This window comes from Phycodurus eques, chromosome 18 (genome assembly GCF_024500275.1).
Source record: "Phycodurus eques isolate BA_2022a chromosome 18, UOR_Pequ_1.1, whole genome shotgun sequence".
NCBI lineage: Eukaryota > Metazoa > Chordata > Actinopteri > Syngnathiformes > Syngnathidae > Phycodurus > Phycodurus eques.
The window spans coordinates 18,888,627-18,912,947 of record NC_084542.1 but is presented as its reverse complement, the minus strand read 5'-3'; the positions used below and the strand labels follow the sequence as shown (position 1 = coordinate 18,912,947).

Genomic DNA, 24,321 nt, shown 5'->3' with positions numbered 1-24,321 from the left:
ACGTTCGCTATCTTTTTTCTATCCAATCTGTTTGAGCATTTATTCCATATCCTTGGTATCGTTAATCTTAAAGTCCATCTACTAGTACGCTCTTTTTCCTCACGAGAAAGACTTGTGTCTCACTGTGTTTTTTCCACTACAGTCTGACATTTCTGCACACTAGTAGGACAACTTTGGCCTACTAGTAGGTTACTAGTGAGACAAAATGACTAGTGGGCATTTTGGTGCTACTAGTAGGGTCAAGGAGGATACTAAAGTGTGACCAATGCCTCCTAATTGGGCCGAGTCGTGTCACTAGTGCTGCACAGCAATTTACTCGTAAGGGTTAACTGGATACCAGTAGGTCAAAGGTGGCAGTAGTGGTGTGAAAACAAAAGTCTGGCTAACGCGAGCTGCCAGGGAACAACAACAAGCCTCGGATCGGAAAGTGGACTTTGACGATCACGATCGTCACGGCCGTCATGTCGCCTCGCAAATAGTCGCTTACATACAATCAGAATGGGACAGCAACATTGCCCCAGGAAGACGGCTGTTCCGTTTTTGAGCCAAGGGAGGCGACTTTGGTTTTTGGTTTTTGGTTTTGGTTTTTGGTTTTGAGAGAGAACGAGATGCCACGTTCAAGTGCTGCTTGTAAATTGCAACAGTGCCAACAATGTCAAAACTGTTGCAACATTATACAATGACTGGCTTTCTCCCATTTAAAAGTAACGTGTTGCGTTTCCTGTCAGTGGACAGCACTGATTCATTTAATGTGGACTTTTCATCGTAACAAGAAAAAAAAAACAGAGAAGGGTTTTCGGGTTCATTCAACTTTGTTGACAAACGTTTCTTGTTTTCCCCCAGAGTTGCAGCGCCCTCTGTTGGTGAATTCAATGAAAACAAGCACACGTTTAACAAGTTACTGGATTTAAAAACTAAGCTAACGACAAATAATACAAATAAAAATGACTGATTTATAAAGACAATTCACGCCGTACGAAATACACTACAATATTCCAAATATGATTTCGAACAGGCGACCAACAGGACGCTTGTAGTATTCTATTGTCGTCAGGCACCTTGTGAGACTTCTACTGCGGAAGGACCCCAGGATGTCCATGCTCGCCGAACGTGAGAAAATAAGTTAACGTTTTGCGCTATTTTCGTGCACATTCGTACAGTTTCCTTCCTTTTACAAAGGGTACATCGGTCTCTTTTGTGATCAAATTCGAGAGTAATCCAGCAAAAATGTTTGTCTGTCGAATTCAAGAGTTAACATTAGCATCTTCGGCACGTGTGTTGTCGTAAAGTCGATTTGTTACATAACACCAGAGTCTCAATTGTTCTTATTATTATTCTGTAGTGTCGCGACATGTTCGCTTGTCTGCTTCATTGTTAACAGTTGCTTTTAAAGCGCCCGCACAGGAGGAGGCAAAAGTAGCGGCACTCAAAAGCGCTTCGCAAATAGGGCCACCCAAATGAATGTTGACGTCACTAATAACTGCATGTCCTCTTCAACCTGTGAAAATAGCCGAATGATCGTCCCGATGCTTTGGATTCTAAGAGTTTTCTGTAAAGAGAGGAAAACAAAAAAGCTTGGTAAAGTACAGCTATCTGGGAGAAGTATGTGTGCTACGCTTCGAATGACTCGTGTGCAGCTCATCAAACACAAACCAAAGAACCGAGTAAATCTTGTCTTTTTGTATTGATTTTTATTTTTTTTTACACTCCACCCCCAAGCGTTAACGTGCATTGACTTCCGCGGGAATGATTCAATTATCATAATCATGATATCAAATTGTCTGAAGTACTTTGCGAATGGAAAATGCTGTTGTGTTTTGCAGCCCGCAGAAAACAAAAGTGGTCGACGGACCCGCGGAACAGTGCCTGGAGCAATGACGACTCCAAGTTTGGCCAGAAGATGCTGGAGCGCATGGGCTGGTCCAAGGGCAAGGTGGGTGCGCGTGCCCTTTGCCAGCCGGCCGCCCGACTCGGCGCGGCAACCGCAGAGAGAACCGGACGTCTAACGATTATTTGGAGCGGACCTTTATTTGTGCAAATGTGCGGCTGCGCTCTAACTGAAATTGACTCGAGTCCCCTTGCGTGCAGGGCCTGGGCCGAAGCGAGCAAGGAGCCACCGAGCACGTCCAAGTCAAAGTGAAGAACAACTGCTACGGTCTGGGAGCCCACGGCAGCCAGGAGGTCCGCTCGTCTGGCGCTTTTAGGACCTTTCTTTGTCTTTCCGGCGGGAAAACGAGTCATTCCTCGTCAGCGCAAATTGTCCAACTGCGTTTGCGTTTCCAGGATAACTGGATCGCACACCAGGAGGATTTCAACGACCTCCTCGCTCAGCTCAACAACTGCCACGGCCAAAACAACAACAACAGCAGCAGCAGCGGCAAAGCTGGTACGAGAACAAACAAAAAGTGGCTCTGCAGGGGTGCCTTGACTTACAAGTTGCCCAACTTTGGAGTTGTATTTTTCGAGGTATTGAGTTTTACATAGGCCGCCGCTTCAGTGACGTGCGAGGAAACAAAAAAGGGGAGCAATGGCGGCACTGGGATGCCCTGGCATGTGGGCGAGGAGAGCTAGACGCACCTTCCGACGTTTAGTCAGACACGCAAATACAAAATGAGAACAAGGAGCTGCTGTAGGCCACAACTCGCACCTAGACGCTCGCCCGGGCGAACCGGCACCCCTGATGTCAATCGCTAGGCCGCGCCCCTTAAAAGTCACACATCCGACCCGAGGACACTACAGTACGGTATCAGTATCGTGGAAAAGTTCATAGACTTTCATAGCTGATAGATTCAGGGCCCACAATTGAAAGCTTTTTACATCATTTGGGCTTCCGGCTCATAAAACCCACGAAAGCAGGAATTCCCAAAAATTAGAATACTGCGAATAAAATCGTTTCTCTGTTTTTGTAGAAAGAAAGAAAAGAAAATTAGGGTCACGTTAAATCAACGAAAATATGGTACTTTCAAAACGATCCGCTAATCTTCAATACTTGGTTGGGAATCCCTTTGCCTGGATGCGCCGCGGCATCAGAATCAGAATCAGAATCATCGTTATTTGCCAAGTATGTCCGAAACACCCAAGGAATTTGTCTCCGGTAGTTGGAGCCGCTCTCGTTCGACAACAGACAGTCAATTGACAGAACACTTTGGAGACATAAAGACATTGACAAAAAACAATTGTGCAAAACGATGCAGAGTCCTCGAGCACCTCGAGCACTTCGAATGACTCACATTGCGATAGTCCGGCGCAATGACCGTTGCGCAAAGGGCGCCGAGACTTCAAGGAGGGGATGCGGTTTCGAGTGACGAGTAGTGCGATGATCTGGGACGATGGCGATTGTGCAAATGTTACAGATACTCCTCAATCGGTGTGCAAATGGAGCACATGCTACTCTGGCACGAGTTGGCCGGTATATGCAAATAATAAACTGGCATCGACGCAATCAGCCTGCGGCGCTGCCCGGGAGTTCCGGAAGCCCGGGTTTCCTTGATGCTCGCTGTCAGGTCTTTGTTTTTGGGTCTGCTGACCCTCACTTTCCTCTTGATAATATCCCATGGATTCTCAATGGGGTTTAGATCTGGGGAGTTGGCTGGCATCCAAGCAGGTTTTGGTGCATCTGGCGGTACGGGCAGAGGCCAGGTCCTGCTGGAAGATGAAATCTGCATCTCCATACAGATCCTCAGCGGAAGGAATCGTCAAGTCCTCTAAAACATTGTGCTCGACTCTTGCATTTAAGAAAGCACAGTTGACCAAACACCTGCGCCGCGCTTTGCAGCCCGAATCCTGAGCGACTGTGGATATTTCACACTGGACCTCAAGCAGCTTTGGTTCTGTTCTTCACCGGTCTTCCGGACCTCGATTCCCGAATGAAAGGCGCACTTAACTTTCATCGGGAAAGAGGACCTCGGGCCTCGGGCCGCCGGCCGACAGTCCCGTCGCCCTTTCTTTCGTCGAGACGCTTCCTACGTCGGCTCGGGCTCAGGAGCGGCGCCGCCCGAGGAACCCGACAGTCGTAGGCCGACTCCCGATGAAGCTGCGACTGCCGCCTCGTTCCGCTCTTTCTGGATCTCTGCTAGATTCTCGAATCTTCTCCGCTGGTCATCGCTTTTCTGCTGCCGCATTTCGTCCTTCCGTCGATATGCTCGGACGCAGCGTTGCGCGAACAGCCGGCCGCCTTCGCTACGAACCTCTGTGGCTTAGCCATCCTACGGAGGCTATCCGTGACGGTCTTCTGGCCACCCGTCGAGTCTGCAGTCTTCCCCTTATCGAAGCAATTTAATGACACCGGGGGAAACCCGTGCAGGTGCTTTGACGTTCGTGGATGATTAGTGTGTGACACTCGGTTTCAAACACACACCAACAAACCTGCAAAATTTGGGCTGATTTCTTCACGGTATTTACATTTTGGGAGTTCCTGATTTTGTGGGTTTTATGAGCTGCAAGCCCAAATGATGTAAAGATAAACAAGTGAATACTAGAAATTCTTTAAATTGTGGGCGCTGAATCTATACTCTATGAAAGGTTAACTTTTGGAATGGAATTATGGAAATAAAAGAACTTTTCCGTGATATTCCATTTCTTTGGAAAGGGTGTGTAATGTACAGTATTCCACTTCATAGAAACAGTTTATTTGTATACGTTCTATGTCATTGTTTTAAAAATGAAAATCCTGGAAAACAAAATGTAATTCATCTCAATGGGGAAACTTGATTTACACGCCGTTTCCCGAAACATGAAACTCCGAAGTCAAAGCACGGCTGGTCGCGAGCATTTTGGGATCGAAGAAGAGCGCTATGTCTTCCCTCTTTGCGACAGTAGAGGGCGCTGCGGCTCAACAAACAGGACGCGTAGGAAATGAAGTGAAGCGCACGTAATGCTCGAAACGGTCAGTGATATAGATTCATGAAGCACGTGGGAAATACTTTCCAGAGGGCAAATTCCTGCCTAATTTCTACATGAAAAATCTAATCCTTGTGTCTTGATCGTTTTGTAATATTTTCGTTTGCTGTAAGATATAATCATCAAAATGATACATATATACAAATATCATGAACCCTTTCACTCTGTGTAGCACATCGAGATCGTCTGAATTTCACTTTTTTAATGGAATGATCTAACTCAAGTAAGCTTTTGAATTTTTTTTTTCCAAACGTACTTGTACAACACTGTCCACGAGGAGTAGACAGAACGCACATGACAAATTCTGAGGCGTTTTCTTTGCAGAAAGTCCGCCAGAGGAGCAGAAGGGCTTCAGCCTGGAGGAGAAATCCAAGACGTCCAAAAAGCGAGTCCATTACATGAAATTCGCCAAAGGTGCGTATTGGCGTTCTGACTGAACCCCACTGACATTCCTCCAATTGTTCGCTTTGAGTAGAAATGGAGGCGTTTTGACATCTGCTATTGTCCATCAGCGGTCCGCCGTTGATGGACATGTTTCGGCAGACCCACCGCACGTCGACTTTGTTCCCTCTCCTTCTCAGTAATTGAACTTAAAACGGACGAAAAAAGCTTTTGGCTACACATCACTCTGATTCCGTACTCATTTTCTTTATTATTAATGTTAAACTTTGATGCCGTCCGCGCAGACGCGCCCCCTCTTTTTGGCTCGCGGCTCAGACGCTCATCAGGGCTCCGTCGGCCCGTACGAGGTCACTCGGCCCGGTCGCTGCCAGGGGAGGTTTTTTAAAAAAAAAAAAAAAAAAAAAACAAATTTTGAACTTTCCTTTTACATGTCAGGCAAGGCCGACACAGCGATAGGCACAAGCAGGAACTCGGTGTTAGGGATGACTGGAGAGCGAAATGAGTAAGCGGCAGGTCATATTTTATCACCGAGCCGCTCGGCGGTTGCACGTAGTCGGGAGATGAAGGGCTGACTGAGCTCCGGTCGGATTCAAGGGTCAAATATGTCAGAGGGCATTTCTTTTTAATGACGACGTTTAGCCTCACCGCTACTCGGAACAGCACAGAATCCATTCCGGATCAGCAGATCCAGCAGCATTATGTTACAAGGCGTGAAGTTGAAGCGGCCAATATTCTACTGTGATGACAGAGTTTTCTTTTGACAATTCAATATCAAAATCAAGATTTGTTGCTCATATGAATTCCCGGCCCGCAGGAACGGGTGGTTTATCTTCTGGAGTGGCTGTATCCAGTGTTGCGTCGGTCTTACATACCATGTATAGAATGACCGATTCCTTGCATTCAGTGAATAATGCCGAAGGTAACGAACGTAGCCCCCAACATCGCGTGCTCGATCACAGTTGAAATATTTGTTTAAGAAACAAAAGAAAAAGAACGGCGGCAAAGCATTCAGCCCGAGTCCCGATCGCTAAAAGCTAACCGGCTTCCCGGTGACGAGGATTGGCAAAGCGCGGCTGAAGGTTTAGCCACATAAACGCGTGCTCGGAGATTTGGATACTTTCCACCGTTTAGTCACACGACCCAGCGGCGACGACGCGACGAGTGAATCGTTGCGCCTCGCGACAAAATGGCCAAGTGGCGAGTTCGTCTGTATGGAGCGCTTCCATCCCAACGCAGTCCTGCTGTTTTTACTGACGTGCTGGAAATAAACGCAGTCTTGTGGCGTATTTGACATTTGGCAAAGTCACCCACCAGCGGTAGCCGCTAAACATCTGGCCGCGCGACATCGCCGCTTCCCGTTCTCGGCATCCGGCGCGGCCCGATTCTCCGCTCGTGCGGGCTACCCGCCGTGAGGGTCCGCTCCGCGTGGGATTCCGACAGAATTGATGACGCCCGCGTTTTCTGGCTAAAATGTCCCCCCTCAAAATAGTGGCCGTTGGGAACTGTGCTGAATGTGTACGGTGGCTTTGCGTTGACGGGTTTCATTGTCTTTCGGGACTTTTCGAAGACCCTCTTCAGCAGAAAAAAGGAAGCACCTGACGTGATGTCTCGTGCAGCGGGAACGGAAGGCTCGAGATGGGAAATTTAGCTTGCGTGCCGCCGTCACCAAGAAGAGCGGTTTTCGCACGTGACCTCGCTTCCCGCTGTTTTGCAAGGCGACCGAGAGACGCCGGCTCCTCTCGCGTTGCTGTCCAACTTGTTTATAAATGTGAGAGTGTCGCCTTTTTTAGTTTTGGCTCTTTTCCCCGTCCTCGCGTGCGTTGACTGACAGGCGTGTGAGGCTTCTGGAGGATTGCCCTGCCCGGCACAAAACTAAACGATTTCCGCCTTCACGTGCGCGGTAATTATTTTCATTTCATTCGACTGCGGGAGGCGTACGGGAATCCCGAGTTGCATCGCCGGCCCCGAAACCCGCTCGCGTGGCTTCCTTGAACGCTGGCCGCGCCACCGCCCCGCCCCGCCCCGAGGCCGTTGCCAAGTCCGCGCGCGCTAACAGACTTACGGTCGCTAAGCTCGTTACGGGAGGTCGGCGGAGTCGAGTGCGGCTCACCGTGCGCAAGTCGAGCGCTGAAGTCATAATTACCTCGGCCGAGGAGGTTTCGCTTTGCTTGTTGTCCGGCAGTCGGCGAGATTTTTGCCCCAAAACATTTCAATCGCTTCATGAATTCTTCCCAAGAAAATGTTGGAAATAGAAATCACTTGTTCCAAGGCAACATTAACTGTCGCACGAGTGTAAAAAAAAAAAAAAAAAATCATCCACTGCTAATAGTAAGCCATCAAGACAATAAAACACAGACGATTGACATTGTCGCGATCATTTCTTTAAGCGATGGTTTTTACGGGTCTGTACGCTCCGCTGCCTGTGGGAAAGCAGAGCCAAAGTGCCCACAGTCGCCCACAGTCGCTGTCCTTGAGCGTATGCATTGTTACGCTGTCTTTGTTAATTCTTGGCAAATATTCTATTCTTATATTTATTATTATTAATATAAGGTCTCGGCGGCTCCTTCCCGCTTTGACTCGGCTGCTTTTTTATCGACTTCCTGTTGGCGCCGGCGCCGTCTTTGTGGCAGGATTGATGGCGTTTGTTTGCGGTGGTTTTGTGTGTGTGTGTGCGTGGGCGGGGGCGGGGGAGGGGGTCGGGGGTCAGTCGAATCTCAGCTGCTCGGTGGCGGGCCCACAGCGAAAGCGCCGACCCACTTTGAATCGCCACCTCCATCTGTCAGCCGTCACGGCCGCAGGTTGCCGCGCGCGCCGGGCTTCCTCGCATTCTCCCGAGCTGCCGTGTGTTTTGTATATCATTGTATAATCACCTCTCTCGTTTTTGTTTTGGTGATCTTTAAGTCCGCTCGGACTACTTATCTGAGGCCTCGGCAACCAAACGTGTCGAATAACACGCTCGCACCGCAATGCAGCCGGGTCGGGCTCTCGGCCGCCTTCTGAACGGCAAAAGGAAAAGTGGGCTTTTTATCACGACGTTATTTGCACTTTCACCTGCCGGCCTGCCATTTTTTCGACAGCCCCTTCCTCTCCTAAAGCCCCCGACAGGTCACGGCGGACCCGTTTTGAGCACGACGGCCCCCCTCCTCCCTCCCGGCCTATTTATTTGTTCAACTCGCTTTCTCGGTTTAGCTCCTCGGCCGTCTTGCGAGAGCCGAAGGGTGTGCGGGGAGATAGCGCGGGTAGAGCAATAAATAACCAAATGTTATCAGAGGCGCGCTAAAGGAAGAGGATGCAGCTGTACGAACAGGACCCGGGCCCGAGACGGGCGAGCGTGCGCGCTCCGGGACTCTTTGAGTCCGGGGCCCCGAGAGCGGTGGGAGTCTGAAGGCGGTTTATTTTTCTTTGCCGTTTTATCCCCGGAGACAGAAGCGAAGCTCCCCTTTCTTCAAGTTTGGGACTACGCCCCCGTACTCACACTTCAGACGTCTGCATTTTTATAATTCCGCATTGGCGACGGCCGCGGCGCTCGACGACGTCCTTCCGCACGTCACGTCCTCGTAAATGGGAAGCGTGGCGCTTTGATAGCCGCGCGGGGCGCGTCACTTGAAATCTGCCCCCCGCAGCTGACGTCATCAGCTTTGTTCTGCACTGATGTATTTAGTTTTCATCCCATCATAACTGAATTTATTCCCCTTTCCTTTTGAATAAAATATGTCCTTTTGTTTGTCAGACCCCACAAACGATGCCTCAATGTAATAAATCTGAAAAAAAAATGTTCTTTCAGGGAAGGACCTCTCTTCCCGAAGTGCGACGGACCTCAATTGCATCTTTGGGAAGAGAGCAAAGTCTGCCGCACATCCAGAGCAGGTACGACGCCCATCTTCCTCTCATCGGGAGCATTTACTTACTTCAATGAACAATGAAGTGCATCATTTAAAGGCCGCCGGGGGATCGGGCAACTAGTTTACAGGAGAAGCCGACTCTTTTGAAACGCCGGTGCGCGGCCTCGCAATGGTGCAGAGGTAACAGCGAATCAAAAATGCACATCGCGCACCCAAAAAGCGAGACCCAACCGGCCACCGAGGTGCCGCTGCCGCTGCCGCTCAGCTGTGTATACGGCGTACATACATTGTGTGACGACAACACTCAACTCCGTTTATCATTTCATATTCACCTGTGGATGTGCACTCTCTCTTTGTGGCAACCTGCTTCTTTCTTGACAATCACGCCATGTTTTTCTGGTTCAGTAAAAGCAGTACAGTACGATTTACAGGATGCCGGTCGGGGTCGCTAGGTGCGCAGGGCTTATTCGCTCAATGTGCGGGTCTTTTATTGATTTTTGTTTTTGCCACGTTTGCGGTACGAGTTCGGCAGGATTTGGTTGCCTGGGCTCCGGAGCACTGTGCGAGTTGAACGTTCGGAAAGAAGCCGTTTGATCCGTATCCGATATCTGCCGGTGCGAGAGCATCTTAAACAGACAGCGCGGATGAGCAACGCGACATCGAAAACTGCGTCTCGTCACTGGGAAAGCTCATAAGTCGGTGCACTCTTAAGTCAAGGCAGCACTGGACAGGAACGTGGACGTTGCTCATCTCGGTTGTCACAAAATGGCGTCCCTTTTGCCAGGTGGCCAGAGCGGCGCTCGAAGCGCGGCGGTACTAATTAGCGGTGACGAGCACCGGCGCTGACGCGGCCCTCCCGAGCTTGCCGCGCCGAGTGTTCGGCTCCGCGAGCCGGCCCGCGGCCCGGGATTAGCCTCGTCACGGCGTGCGGCTTTTAACGGGCCGCTGATGGCTGGCGAGAGCGCCCAAATCCACTTAAAGGATTTGCCCACACGCTGCGCTGCCACACTTGCGTTTCCGAGGCCTCTCCTCGGGTGTGCTGTTATTGAAGTCTGATGGAAATTGTGTCTGGTTCTGCCCCCCCAAAAAAAAGCTTGCAAAACAGTTTGTCTGCTCTTGACAGTTTTTAAAAAGTTGGTATGCCCATTCGAAGGCCAGTTAGCTCTTTGGTACCTTCATAAAAAACATGCACATCTTCTGTTTGTGATTGAGCGAACGATCATTTACAGAGCAATTTTAAGCAAGGTGAATGGTGGCCGAGCCACATATCATCACGCTGGCGTATGAAAATACATTTTGCACTTTCCAATTCAGGTGCATCTCAAGAAATGCAAATATGGTCGAAAAGTTGATTTATTTCAGTAGTTCAAATCCAAATTGAAACTCCTACAAACACACGGCCAATTCCAAACTAATATCGCTATTACATTTCATTTCGATTGTATCTTATGGAGTTTTCTAATTTCTTTGGATGGTGAATTTTGGGGTTTTGTTAGCTCTAAATTCTAATAGTCCAAATGATTAAATATAGTAATTTCATTTCATTTCAAAAATGTGTTTCACTTTTGGGATTGAACTCTCCTGAAATAAGTGATGCACCTGTATGCATGCCCACATTCAATATAGACGACATACTGATAGATTGATAAATATGGCATATATACTTTGAGAAATACATTTCCAGATTATTCATTGTCATGCATTTTTCACTGAGAAATGTAGGTGAAAAAACTTAACAAAAGGGGATCTTGGGCTTTGCGTCACCCCTGCACAAAGTTTTATTGACGCTTTAAAAAAATCAAGCGAGGCTGGCATCGGTGGTGTTATTTAGCCGCATAATAAGCCACCGCCGAAACATGTCCGCTTCCCGGGATGTCGCGGGATCCTCGGCAACCCTGACGCCTTTTTTTTCTGCTGCTGTTTGTTATCTTCAGCGTTTGTCTTGAAGAAATTGGCATGGGAAAATCCCCAAATGCGGAGGCGCGGGAGAAAAAACAAAACCCTCGCAGGTGTCGAGCCACCGCTTTTCACAATGGCCGCCGCTCCCCGGCTGATTACGCTCGCGAACAGACGGCGACGTTCGCTCCCTAATCGTTTGGTTATGGCTTGTTATTTTTCAGCCAGGGGGGACGCCATTGACCGTATCGAAAAAAAAATGAAACCCAATTACAATGGTATCCCACAAGGCCTCGTGTCGGAGCCCGGCGGTATCTGAGCCGTGCGGGTGATGCACGACCCGCTCGTGTGTTTCCCCAAATTTCAAATACTTTTGCTATCGCCGTCCGCGAGCGTTATCGCGCATCTGCATCCAGGCAAGGTGAGGCCAGGAGACGCCACCGAATCTGGGTGGGCTTCTCGGGGCCGTCGTGAATCTTCAACCGCCGCCTCCGCTCGCCCGCCGCTGGGCGCTTTTCCTTCCTCTGCAGCGATGTGCTTCCTGCTCGCCTCTTATCGCTGCTCGCAACGCTCCCCCGAAACGCGCGCACGCGCACGCCTGTTCATCAAAGGGAAGAAGGACGGGACCAGCCGCAACATTAAGCGAACCCGTGCCGACAAATTATCTTTGCAACAATGACGATGCTCGTTTTGTCCAGGCGGGAATACGTTCCGAACACCCGTGATTCGTGAAAATCAGAAATGAATAGTTGAAAACACACTTTATCCAACACGTTGTACATTTGCAAGCATAAAATTGATAGAAAATAATGTACCTTTGTAAAAATAAAGGGATGCAACTCGAAACACTAAAAGCTCCGAATGGCTCACTTAAAGCATAAAACCATCAATTGTAGGTACATTTTGCGGACTCTCTCCCAACGGTGTTTTTACCTTTTGACTCGTTGAAGTAGCCACCTGAGGCACATCTGACAGCTGAACACACGTGTGGCGGCCTTTGTACAAGGGAAGTCCAATTTCTTCCCACAAACGTGTGGCACTCGTTGCTTTACTTTCTCTTTTGTCAAGTTGATCCCAAACAGGTCCATTAGGTTCAAGTGTGGTGACTGGCACCTTTTGGATCATTCTGATCATTTTTGGATAATTTTTCAGTTGCGGTTAGTTAACCTTACCGTTTAGTTTTGTTTTTAACCCGTGGTAGTTCACCACTTATCTTCGTTTGCACCCTATCGAGCGATTCACGGGGCTTGAACTGCTCGACTTGCGATGTAAGTAAGCCTTCCCTTAAAATACAACTTCAAACAAAAAAAAGGTTTTGCCGGTAGTGTACCTGTTGCGTAGTGAAAATCGACTCCATAACTTTATCTGAGATGGCGTCATGTTTCCTGCAGCCAATCAGAGCTCGAGAGAATTTCTATACACATTGACTTTTTACTGCATTCGCATCAACGTGTACTTGCGTTCAGCACTTACACGAAAGGAAGACGGAGGGCATATATTGCTCCTAATGTGTGCAAAAGGAGTTACGTTCGTGAAGTTTCTTCTTCTGCTCTTTTGATCTTCACGTAAGTGTATCGCCACACTGCCCCTGAGAGTACAAGGCACGCACAGCAGGATTTATTTTGATTGCTATTATTTTATTATATTGTTCCTTGTCACTCACTAAGTTATGTTTAAAGTCGATCTTTGGTAGTTTTGAAATCCGTGAATAATCATGTTTCGGTAATTCAAATCCTATCAAAATAACGGCGATTATTATTTCTTCCATAATCGGCCAGCCCATCCCTCGCGATTTGATTCCATTTTTCACCAAGCTGCTGAATCACAATCACAATCAATCGGTATAGCGGCGCGGCATAACCCGACATAAATGTGGGCGGCGTTTCCCAACGTCCCCGTTGGGAAACTAACCCTTATCGCGAAGGCTACTCTGCGCTAACCCTGCCGCTTTGCTTACGTCCCCTCGAAAGAAAGTCGCAGGCAGAATTAAAGCTGGGATACGTGGATGGCTTGCACTTCCCTTCACGTAGCAAATGAAGGACATCATTTTGAGTCCCTGAGCAGTCGGGCCGGCGGCGGAGCATCTGTCCGTCCGCAGCGCTCGGCGATCCGTCACCCGTCCCGCGCGCTCCGACCTCCGCCTCCTGCCGCCGCTCCTCTCCCCCTCAACGCGATTACTCCCCGCGTGACAAACGACAGACCGGCGAGGTATCAAAAACCAGGCGGCGGACGCTTTTGAAAAGAAGTCTTATCGGCGGCGCTCCTCGACCTCCTCGGGGGGGTTTCGCTAGAGGAGCCGCTCGGAGGCCGCGGCCCGGCTCGATTCATCTCCCCGGCGCCTCTCGCCCGGTCCGCTCGGGCCGGCGGAAAAAGCCGACGAGGCTCCGGCGGGTCCCCGGCGTTAGCTGAAATAAAGCACTCTGCCGCCCGGTGAAAAATGGCCTCTGATTGGCTAATTAATCAGTCAAAGGGGAGCACGGCGACTGGCGACTTGAGGGACCCGGGCGGCGAGCGCAGGGTTCCTGCTGATAAATAGACTCCCCGCACATTCATACATCAACAAAAGTTAGTCATTGTTTAAAAGCGAAAGGTGGAAAGCTGAGCGGCCGCCGCTTTGTCTGCCCGACTGTACATTTTCGTCTGTCGCTTACATGCCATATTTCTCATATCGGCTCAAATCTGACTCTTTTCTTCAAATATTTCTCATGTCCTAGAGATTCTAATTCTTTATTTACAGATATATTTATAAATATAATTTTGTTTTTAATGCTTAAGGAAAAGGGTCATTCTAACTGCGCTCGCAACACATCATTTGCAGTTGACTTCAATTTCATTTTCTCTGCTTTGGAAATCACTAAAAATTAAAAAGTGGATTAACAACTTTATTATATTAACATTGTTTATTTTATGGCAGTCGAATAACATTAAAGACAACAACAACGGACAATAATTACAGACGTAGACGTACAGACACCGTGTCAGTGACAATCCGTGGACACGTCCAGCAGACCAAAGTAGCGAACGCACAATTTCCCCTCCTGGGATCAAATAAAGCCATGCAAGCGGCCAAGAATACAGTCAAGAACTCTATGCGCGCAACAAAGAGCAATTGTGACGCGCAGTTAGCTAGCTAGCTATGCCTACACGCCGAAATGCACCGTCCCTCCTGATAGCCCGCTGCCGTGGCCTCTTTAGAGTGCCTTGTCATTGGCCACGGGTGTGCGCGAGTCACAGAGAGAAGGCGGAAGAGCGTGGGGGGGAAAAAATGATCGCCGTGAGTATGCACACGTCACGGAGAGAAGGCCGGAGGGCGGGGTAGAGTTTTAACGCGACAGCCAGCTTTGCGCCGGCGTGGCCGCTCCAGAGCGCCTCATCGTCGCGGCGTGTAAAAGCTCTGCGACGAGACCGGGTGGGTTGTGCTCATTGCACCGGACTATTGCAATAGAAGTGCTAGAGGACTCTGCATCTTTTTGCACAATTGTCAAAAAAACAAAACAATTGTACCGGCATTACCAGATAACGAGCAACCCTTTACTGCTCAGTGACATTTTTTTTTTTTTTTTTTTTTTTTTTTTTTTTTTTTTTGGTCAACGTCTTTCTGTCTCCAAAGCGTTCTCTGTCAATCGACCGTCGGTCGTCGTACTCGAGCGGCTCCGACGACCGGAGACAAATTCCTTGTGTGTTTTTTAGACGTACTTGGCAAATAAAGAGGATTCTGATTCTGAAGTAGTTCCAGACGTGGTTTCGACAATTTTGAAGGCTGATTTTGTGTACTTGCCTCATCATTCAAATTTGTCAGGGTTGTCAACGCCACTCTTCTGTGCGGTGTTTCATATTTGTAAGAGATTTCTTTCCACTTTCCGGTAACTTGACGATACGAAGAGCTGTTAATGAGTTTCTCCTTTTGAAGCGGTTAAAAGATGATTTGGCACAGGCCCCGTTTGGACCTCTTCGAGTCAGACGGTGGGCGCGCCGCCCGGCCCTCGGGGTCGGCGTGACCCCCACCCACCCTACGGCCTCTCCCGCCCCCACGCTCGCTGGGTCACAAAGGACCGTGAGCTAAGCCCGGTCGGGGAGCACCCGTTGAGAGGCTCCGCGGCCCACGCGTCGTCCGCATGAAATATTGCACGCCACAAAGGCGCAACGCTCCCCCTCGTATTACCACCTTGAGGATTTCCACGGGGGGTGCTCAGTGGGGCATACTTAGTGATAACTTGCTGATATTGCATTTTAGCTGGATAAGTCTGCTACTATTGAAGAGTTTAGTTTGCTTTCGAGGGAATGAAGGTAGCGGTGAATTATTTGGGAACGTAAGAGGATGAAAATGAAGTCAGGGGAGTTTTTCACTCTGGCCTCATTCCAGTAAGCTTTTGTACATTGGATATTTTACAGCAACTGTAATACAAGCACTTTAGAATAGAACAAAACACCTTTGTCATTGCAAAACATTTGACAGTCCTGTCAAGGGGAAAAATACATTTGTACATAAGCACTTTTCAATGGGGGGTGTATATCTCCACATTTTGTGTCTTTTTTTTTTGTATTAAAAAAATATACATCTTTTGTCGACCAATAGAAATTTGTTTTTGTTGTTGTCGACAACAGTGATATACATCGGTTTTACTAACTATAAAAAAAAAAAAAAAACTTTTTTGTGGTTTTTTTTTGATTAAAAAATAAATCACAAAATTTGCAGATACATGTTTTTGGGACAATAATAACAGGCATCAATTTCACTACTAATAAAAAATGCGTAGCTTTTTTTTTGGTTTTTGAATTACAAAATATTCAGATGCTGTTTATTGGACAGCGAGAACATCTCAATATAATTTCTTTTTTTGGATAAAAAAACCCAACTAAATTTGAATGATAAATGATTCTTATTGTACAGAGATGAACTATAGACAATAGTATGCAAATATATTTACAATACAGCCAGCAGCTGTAGCACCAGATGAGGTTATTTCAAGAGTGCATTAGTGCAAACCGTCATGGCTGCCCAAAACAATTTAATTCCCCCCACCCAAAAAGCAAAAACGAAAGTGTCTTCACCTAAAACTCACCCAAATACTTTGGTAGCTTGCAGGCAATGAAAATCGAGAAGTAGCGACCAATTATGTGAATCTATGTTTTATATATGTAATTCAATGCCAATTTGTGAAATTGCGCTTTAGAGAGGTGCAGGTATTTTATTTGTCCACTCGAGGTGGCGATCCGCACACACCGCACAAGCACAAGCACATGCATATTGGACATGCCCTGCGTGAATCACGTGAACAACAGCCCATCTGGACACAATGTTAACAAGCGATTTGCTGGGTTAAGCCTTTTTGTACTTTAGTATTTGTTTTATTTAACCAGGAATCGTCTCATTGAGATTCAGATCCTGGCCACGACAGCAGCACAATAGTTCCGATTCAAAAACACAAGTTAGGACCAATCAGCAGGAGTTAACAGTATGCAAGTCACATTGTCACCAGGGTTCATGCCGTACTCAAATGTTCCTCGATTCCTATTTTAAACTGCTCTATACTTGGCAAATAATCCACTTTTAGATGAAATTTAAATTTACGCCACGACGAGGGTGCAAATGCCTTCAATGCAATTGCACCAAAGATAGTCTTTGTCTGCGGAGTGACAAACATAATTGGTCCGTCAGATCGCAGATTGGTTCTAAGCGTGGCTTTGGGAATCAGGAGAGAAGCTACGTCCTAATCTACCATTGTGCAGAAAAGGCCAACCGACCCTTTGCGCTGTTCCTCACAATCATTGCGGTGATGTTTTAAACTACGGTACCGTAGTTGTAAAAAAATCAAGCTGAACGTTTGCCTTTACTAGCGTTTGTTCCTGCCGATATTGTTATTAGCTATTTGTTGGGCTAAGGATGGCGTTTGTGACTTTATGTCATCAAACTCTAACTGTGGCTGGTGTTTTAAAAAGTGACTTTCCGGTCATGTCCGTTGCACCCTCAAGCAGTTTGGCGATTTACTAAATGTGTGACTTGCATAAACTCAGTAAGGTTTGGTTTTCTGCTAAGATCGAGAGCCCCGGCGCCCTTCTGTCAAGTCGTTGAAATGAATGAAATTGTAAAGAATTCAATGAAGCGCAATGTAGCGAGGGATTACGCATTTAGCACATTTTGGGTTCTACACCGTATGTAAAGAATGTCGTTGCACCTCCCGCGTTGAAGTGTTTGCGTGCTTAAATACTGCGGCACCATGGCAGTTGCACGGTCCAGCGCACTCCAGCAGGGCGTCACGCTTAAAGGGAACCGCTCAAATTCACTCTCAGATAACATCTAATTGAAGGCTTAACCTTTCGCCCGCCCCCCCCCAGTCGCGCCAGAACATATCAACGCCCCGCCAAACGACACTCCCCACCGCCAGTCGCACGTTTAGCGCTTACCTTCCTGGCAGCGCCCTCGGCTTCTCCCCCGCAGGCCGTGCCAGCTCGCTGACACTTGCAGATTAGCACCGGTTGGAAAAGAAGAAAAAAACAACAACAACAAGGCTAATTAGCGTCTGCCGAAGCTAACCGGCCCAAAATTCCCGCTTTAATCGCCGACTTGAATAATTCACGGGCATGCGGCGGCGCCTCGCACCGTCTCTCCGCGGGCTCGCGGTGGCCGTTTTTCGCCAAGTGTTTGCGATGGTCACGTGGCACGCATAGTGCCGTCTTCTTTTGTTTAGCTATGATAAACGCTCTCTTCCCCAAAAACGCACCCGCGGAACCCTCCACGTACTTTGCGTAGATAATGTCTCGAGTGGAGGGAAATGCGAGTATTAGCGGAGGTTGGGGGCGAGGGACGTCGCAGTGCCGTAATCGATGGCGATGCGCTGAAATGTTGCCTTATTTACCCGGGAGTGAGGCATCCGGCTGTTTTTCCGTCCGCCCACGTCAAGCGCGTGAAGGATGGCCCGCCGGACCCCGGTGCTCATCAGGGAGCGACGGCTGGCTAATCAGGGCCTGATCCATAGACCCCGAGCGTGGCCAGATTTATTATTGTGGCAGGACAATGAGGGCGCCCTGCTGCAATTACCGAGCCAAACAATATTGGCTGCGAATTATCCAAAAGGAAACAACGGGAAGGATTGCAAAAAAAAAAAGAGGAAATAAATCAGGTCTTAATTGAGACGAGGAAGACGAGTCGGAACATAATTCCGCCAGCGTGCGGGGGAGTGGTTTGCACGTCTGTCTCACAGTTCGGAGGTTCTGTGTTCAAATCCTGGTTTTGGCCTTTCTGTGTGGAGTTTCACATTTTCCCTGAGCTTAGGTGGATTTTCTTCGGATACTCCGGCCTCTTCCCGCAATTCCAAACATGCGCTTGCGGTTGATCCGAGATTGGGAATTGCCCGTCGGCGTGAATTTGGCCGTGAATGTCTGGCGACCGGTCCGGGGCGGACCGCGTCCGAGTGACGCTTCGAGTCGTTTAAGGTTTTATTTTCTCTCAAGTTCAATTCAGGATCAGAACAGAAATTTCTCCCCTTCTTCGAGCATGTTTTTTAAAATGTATTTATTGATTTTTTAAATTTTTTTTTTTTACTCATGATGGAAAGGTCCCCGGGGGGGAGAAAAGAAGCTTGGTTTCCGGAAGCCTCTCGGCAGCTCGTTTTCGAAGCGGTTTCGAAAATGTTTGACAGATATAACACAACTGAGAAATGTGCAGTGAGCAATGCTGACTGACCGCACGCCTGCACTTGAACGTCAGTGTATTTCTGAACTGTGTCATCTTTTCTCACGATCGCGCCCGATCTCACACTTTGTACTCTTTATCTGTTTATAGTCCATATATACAGCACATACTGTTTGTACTGTTTGAGTTTTTCTGTGCCTCCTTGATGTGACAGACTGATATTCTGCGCCTAATCGAGTTCCACAGGGATCTGTTGGTCATTACTTTGTTTTACAAAGCTGAATTTCACAGCCAAATTTCTCGGCGTGACGGTGGCAGTCAACGGATGGATTCCGTTCGACGAATACAAACGTCCACGGCAGTAAAGGAGTTAGTAATATGTTACCATATTGCCCTTTAAGACGTGTTTTCACTGTCGTGCATGTTGTCGGGAAAGGTTTGACGCGAGGGGCAGTAAAGCTTATCCGGCGGCAGCCAAACCTTCCCTCGGCTGGCCCGCTCGCCGGCGGCTTCGTTAGCAGCAAGAGATAAAACGGGCTCGTCCCGTCGGAGGCGGTCCGTCGACCGCCTTTTCTCACGGACCCCCGGCGGGCCCTCGATGCCTTCTCGGTCTCTTTACCCCCGCCGCCCCCGCCCGGGGAGAGCTCGTCGCAGGAAGCGCCCGATAGCGAGCCGGGCCGCTCCTGTGCCGAAGGAGCCTTATCTCAGGGCTGCACACGGTGCGCTGGACGCATCCTTTTCCTGGCGTTCTGTGCCGGGGAGGAGGAGGAGGATGGCGCTCTGACATAGGGGCTTTCTCGAACCTTTCCAACCCCCCCCCCCCCCCCCCATGTGGACGAACCTGGGAATCGTGCTTTGTGCTCAGCTTGCGGCCAACTACAGTGAACCGCGTCTGTCTCGGGTTAGGGTTCGATCCACACCTGCCTGCTGTAGGCGGGGGGGATAAAAACAAAAACAAGTAAAGGTTAACTCAACAAATCCAAAGATATTTAGTTTGTTCACAAGAGTAAATAACATGCTGGTGGGGAAAACGTAGGGTACTCACTCACATTTCACATGTGTTTAAAATTTTTTTTTTTTTTTTTTTATATAAATGTTTACTTGTTGCGAGGCAAACCGCTAATTTAATTACAGGTTACAGGAAAGCAGTTGACCCGTCAAAGGAGGAAACAAGATCACGCGTCACGCGCTGACATGCCGACGTGTTTCCTAGTGACACGTTGCCGTCGACGCTCGGCCAGGCCGCCGGCAGCGCTTGCGCGTCTTTTCTGAAAAGACGCTCCCCAGGCGGCCGGCGAGGACCACGTAGCGAGTTTGTAGCCACTTTCCACCTGATGGAGACTCGCGTCTCCTTTGTGCTGCCTCGTTCGCCCCCGGAGCCTCTCTGGAGAGAGAGTAATTTCACAGGCACTTGTAAAGTGGCCCCCGGCCATCTTCCGCCAAATCCCAGCTAACGCGTCGTTTGGCGCTGTCAGCTCGCTCCGAAGCCCCGCCGCCGTTGTGCCAGTATGGATTTTGCTCTCAAGCTGTGAAAGTTTAGTTTAATGGCCGAAGAAGTCGGGAGGTTTTGTCTGCTCAGAAAACTTCAATCTGAGGAACACCGGAGCCTCAACCGTCATCAGCGGGCGACGCTTGATTGCTCACATTTGATTTCACTTCAATACCTCAATTGTTCCATCGGATTTGTATCGCTTTTTTGTTCTCTTGAAGCAGTTATTTTTGCCACCTTGCTCATATATCCGTGCATCACACAATGCTCAAGTCCCTTACGGACATGTATTGAGGACCAGGTGCTTTTAGTGCGTTCTGATGAATGGCTTCTAGCAAAGTCCCTCGTGGCCCATTTAAGGCAACGGACGCGTCGCCACCGATGCAAAATCAGACACTGGCGCATTGACTTAGGAGTTGAATTGATTCTGTGACAAAGCCCCTACCTCAATTTACATGAATCATTTCTCACTCTCAAAAAAGAATATTTTTTTAGAAAGTAGCGCTTTATTGTATATGTGCTTTTGGTAAACAGGTTTTCTCTTGCGCTTTTTTACACGCATTAACACATTTAGAAAATCCGAGTTCAATGTCCATCCATCCATTTTGTGAGCCGCTTCCCCTCACGCGGGTCGCGGGCGTGCCGCAGCCTATCCCGGCTATCATCGGGCAGGAGGCGGGGTACGCCCCGAACCGGTCGCCAGCCAATCGCAGGGCACAAATAAACAACCGACCGTTCGCACTCACATTCACACCTAGGGGCAATTTAGAATCCTCGATGAACCTAGCACGCCTGTTTTTGGGATGTGGGAGGAAACCGGCGTGCCCGGAGAAAAGCCACGCGGGCACGGGGAGAACGTGCAAATTCCACACGGGCGGGGCCGGGCATGGGGATTCGAACCCCGGTCCTCAGAACTCTGACCGGTCGCCCGGCGTGCCGCCAGAGTTCAATGTGTTTAATTGAAATGTTTCATGTTTTTGTCATGTTATTCGATCCATCCTGCTTCTGAACTAACAAGTACTTTATAGGTCACGCCAGACGCTGGCACTGACGACTTCTAACGGGGCAACTGTGGCAATCTGTGTTGGCGCGCGAATGCCCCACGTGCTGGGTTGTGCGTGAACGATACGGGCCAATAAACGGCGCTTCTGTCGTTACCCGTCAGGTGCGCCGACTTCGCGGCCAGAGGCTTTTGCGTGGCCCTTTCGGTCCCTCGGGCCCCGGCTTTGGATGCGCACGCGCGTCGTGTTAGCGGCCCATCCGTTAGCTCGTCTATTCTAATCAGCGTTGAGAGTCCGAGTCGTATAATCGCCGTGTAAAGAGAGAAAAAAGCCGAAAGGCCAAACAGCGGGCGACTCGACACGACGTGTTTTCGATAGATCTCTAAAAGGCCGCCCGAGGTGAGCGGCCTCGGCGGCCGCGTTGTTTGCCGCGATCCTCGGGAGGAACTCGCGTATTCTTCGGCACCAATCGTTATGCATCGAGTAGGCCGTTAGGCGAATGGAGACGAATGGGTCTCAAGCGCGAGCTGACAAATCGGCCTCGTTGGGCCCGGCGCTTACCGAAGTCGGCCACGGTTCGTGTAGATCGCCGGAGACCATTTTGCGGGCGTGTTCGCGAAGTCGCAAAGTCTTCGAGGCAAAGTGTGGCGGTTAAGGACCGCAAGTAGCCAAAATCTTTATCATTGCATTGACCTTTTCTTTTTATTAACCCCCAAATTGTTGAATAAGAGGGCATTTTTGGGGTCGGTTCCCCAAAAAAGGAGAAAACACAAAATGGAAATGTTTTTATTTTTTTCAACATTCTGTAAATAGGTGAAATAACAGGTGCCGAGCGGCGCGTAGGTGGAAGTCGGCTGTTTTGTATCGTTTCGAGCAAGTTGCCTCACCGAATATTTTGTTCTGTGACAACACGAGCGCCGAACCCGTCAAACGAAAAGGTCGCTGGCAGTGAACGCCGGGATTCCGGTCGACGAATCGAAACGTCCACGCCAGTCAAGGAGTCGAGCGCCGTCGAGCTCTTTACTATCAGGACCATTTTCGGGCACTTTTAGAGCGAGTGAAAACGTCTTATTTGGGGATGTCCGCCACGGCCAACAACAGCTCTTTTGAGGACGGCAGGTTGGAAAGTAATCGATAATCTCTCCAGACCGCGGACATCCCGGTCCTGATCGCTTTACGGTGCGTCCTCCGACATTGTGAACGCGTCGCCGTTGACTGAGGTTCCGCTGTGCTAGAATTTTCACTGGCCTCCTTTTTTTTTTTTTTTTGCTTGTTCAGTCAGAACGATTGTTAATCTAAAAACGAGTAATGCAGGTTTAGATGGTAGGTGCATGTTGTAACCCGTTTACAGGACTACCGGGTTCAAAATGCGTTCTCACGTAATGACTGCGCAGCACTTTGTGGGTTTATTATTGTCGGTCTGTCGTCATGCTTCCGTTTCAAATCGCGAGGTCAAATGTAGTCGTAGAATATGTCCAATTTGGTGTTGCTCGAAATGTGGGTCGCTGCCCCCTTCGATTGGTTTGGTTTGGAAACGATCACCACCAGGATGGCAAAAAAAAGGAAACCTTGAAATCCGTTCCGTGCTCAAACCGTAGCCGACATAAAACTCGGATTCATTGGAGATGCGAGGTTTTCTAGGTACGAGCCGTCGTATGGCTGAATTTGATTGAATTATTTATTTCCCCCCGTGACTTGCAAGCGAAGATTGGAGGTACGAGCTCGAGGTTGACATTTTTCAGGATTCCCACCGGGTCCCGCGGGATGGGAGTAAACTATTAAATGCGTGTACATTTGTGTTTGCGTGTTAACAATCAGTTTTACAAGTTCGCACGAGCTACACTTGAATATATTAACGACCTGAGTTTCGGCGGTCGTATCAAATCAATCGCTAAAACAGCCTTCGACCATCTGAAGAACATACGCAGAGTGAAGGAGACCAGGAGAAGTTCGTCAAGACGGCTTCGGTCCCGAATACATGAAAGACATGCCAATGGCGTGTCCGAACCCAACGGGCTCGGCGTCCTCAGATAGTGGAGCACGGAGTCCAAAACAAACCAGGCGAAGCGCCGTTCGGCCGTTTCGCTGCCCACTAATGGCCGACCCAAGTCGGGTCGGCCCCAAGTGTCGACGTTTGGAAGCGCAGGCTCAAAACGTTTCTTTTTCCCCTCACGCTGATGATCGAGCATTTTACAGCAGTGATCTTTCGATTGGACTCATTTTCGTCTTTGTTTTTAAATGCTTTGAGGCTGTCTTTTATTTTTCTCTACTTTTTTTCCCAAATGCTTTTCATCACGCAAAGCACATTTAGTTACCTTGTGTATGAAATCTAAATAAAAAAACGCTATAAATGTCAATATAAAACCTTCCTTGGTGGTTTTTGTCATCATTCATATTTGGCAGGGTTGTTAACGGCACTCGTGTGAGGTGCGTCTTATTTAGAAGAGGTTTATTTTCACTCGACGGGAACGTTAAGGATCGGAGATCAAATTTGAAGGTCGTAATCGTTCGGCCCGATGTTCCGGACCAATGCCGCTTTTAATTGTTCATCCGACGCGCGCTCGCTCCAATCTGCTGTCTCTTCACCAATTTAACCGCCTTTTCTTTTCTTCAGGAGAGCGCCGAGAGCCCGACCGACGAGAGCCCGACCGCCGCCGCCGCCGCCGCTCGCGAACTCGACACGGAGTCCATCGCCAAGACGGTGACCAGCACGCTCACCACGCAGGAGTACTTTGCGCAGAGGATGGCCCGGCTGAAGACGGCCCGCCGGCAGGTCGCCGCTGACGCGCGCGAGTCGGAAGAGCCCGAGCAGAAGAAGAAGAAGAAGAAGGCGGACACGGTGAGCGGTCTGGAACGAGCCGCCGAGCCCTCGAAGAAGAGACCAAACGAGGACGCTGCGAAGGAAAACTTGGCTGAGGAGAAGCGCAGTGAGGAGCGGAAGAAGAAGAAGAAGAAGCCAAAATACAAAACGGAGATGCCGAGCGCAACGCCGGCGGTTGAACCTGAAGAGAAATCTGGCGAGGAGCAAGAGCTTGTCGTGCACAAGAAATCCAAAAAGCTCAAGAAAAAACAGCGAAGTTTGTGAGGAATTGGGGTTGGGAAGAAAAAGTTTCCCCCCCCCAAAAAAAAAAAAAAAAAAAAAAATCCGATGACATTTTC

The 24,321-nt window shown here is 48.9% G+C and overlaps 1 protein-coding gene across 1 annotated transcript; it reads left to right on the top strand.

The window, feature by feature from the left end:
* Positions 1–859: 859 nt before the first annotated feature.
* pinx1 (PIN2 (TERF1) interacting telomerase inhibitor 1) lies at positions 860–24,321 on the top strand. Its single transcript, XM_061705085.1, has 7 exons — positions 860–1,110; positions 1,824–1,933; positions 2,089–2,181; positions 2,284–2,386; positions 5,224–5,313; positions 9,086–9,168; positions 23,777–24,321. Exons 1-7 carry the CDS (start codon positions 1,092–1,094, stop codon positions 24,245–24,247), a joined length of 969 nt encoding a protein of 322 aa, XP_061561069.1. The 5' UTR covers positions 860–1,091; the 3' UTR covers positions 24,248–24,321.

What these genes read in the sequence shown, in the direction of transcription:
- pinx1 (XM_061705085.1), top strand. An exon ending in GAGCCCACGGCAGCCAGGAG is followed by an intron (nt 2,182 to 2,283) that starts GTCCGCTCGTCT and finishes TTGCGTTTCCAG; the next exon opens with GATAACTGGATCGCACACCA. An exon ending in CTGCCGCACATCCAGAGCAG is followed by an intron (nt 9,169 to 23,776) that starts GTACGACGCCCA and finishes TCTTTTCTTCAG; the next exon opens with GAGAGCGCCGAGAGCCCGAC.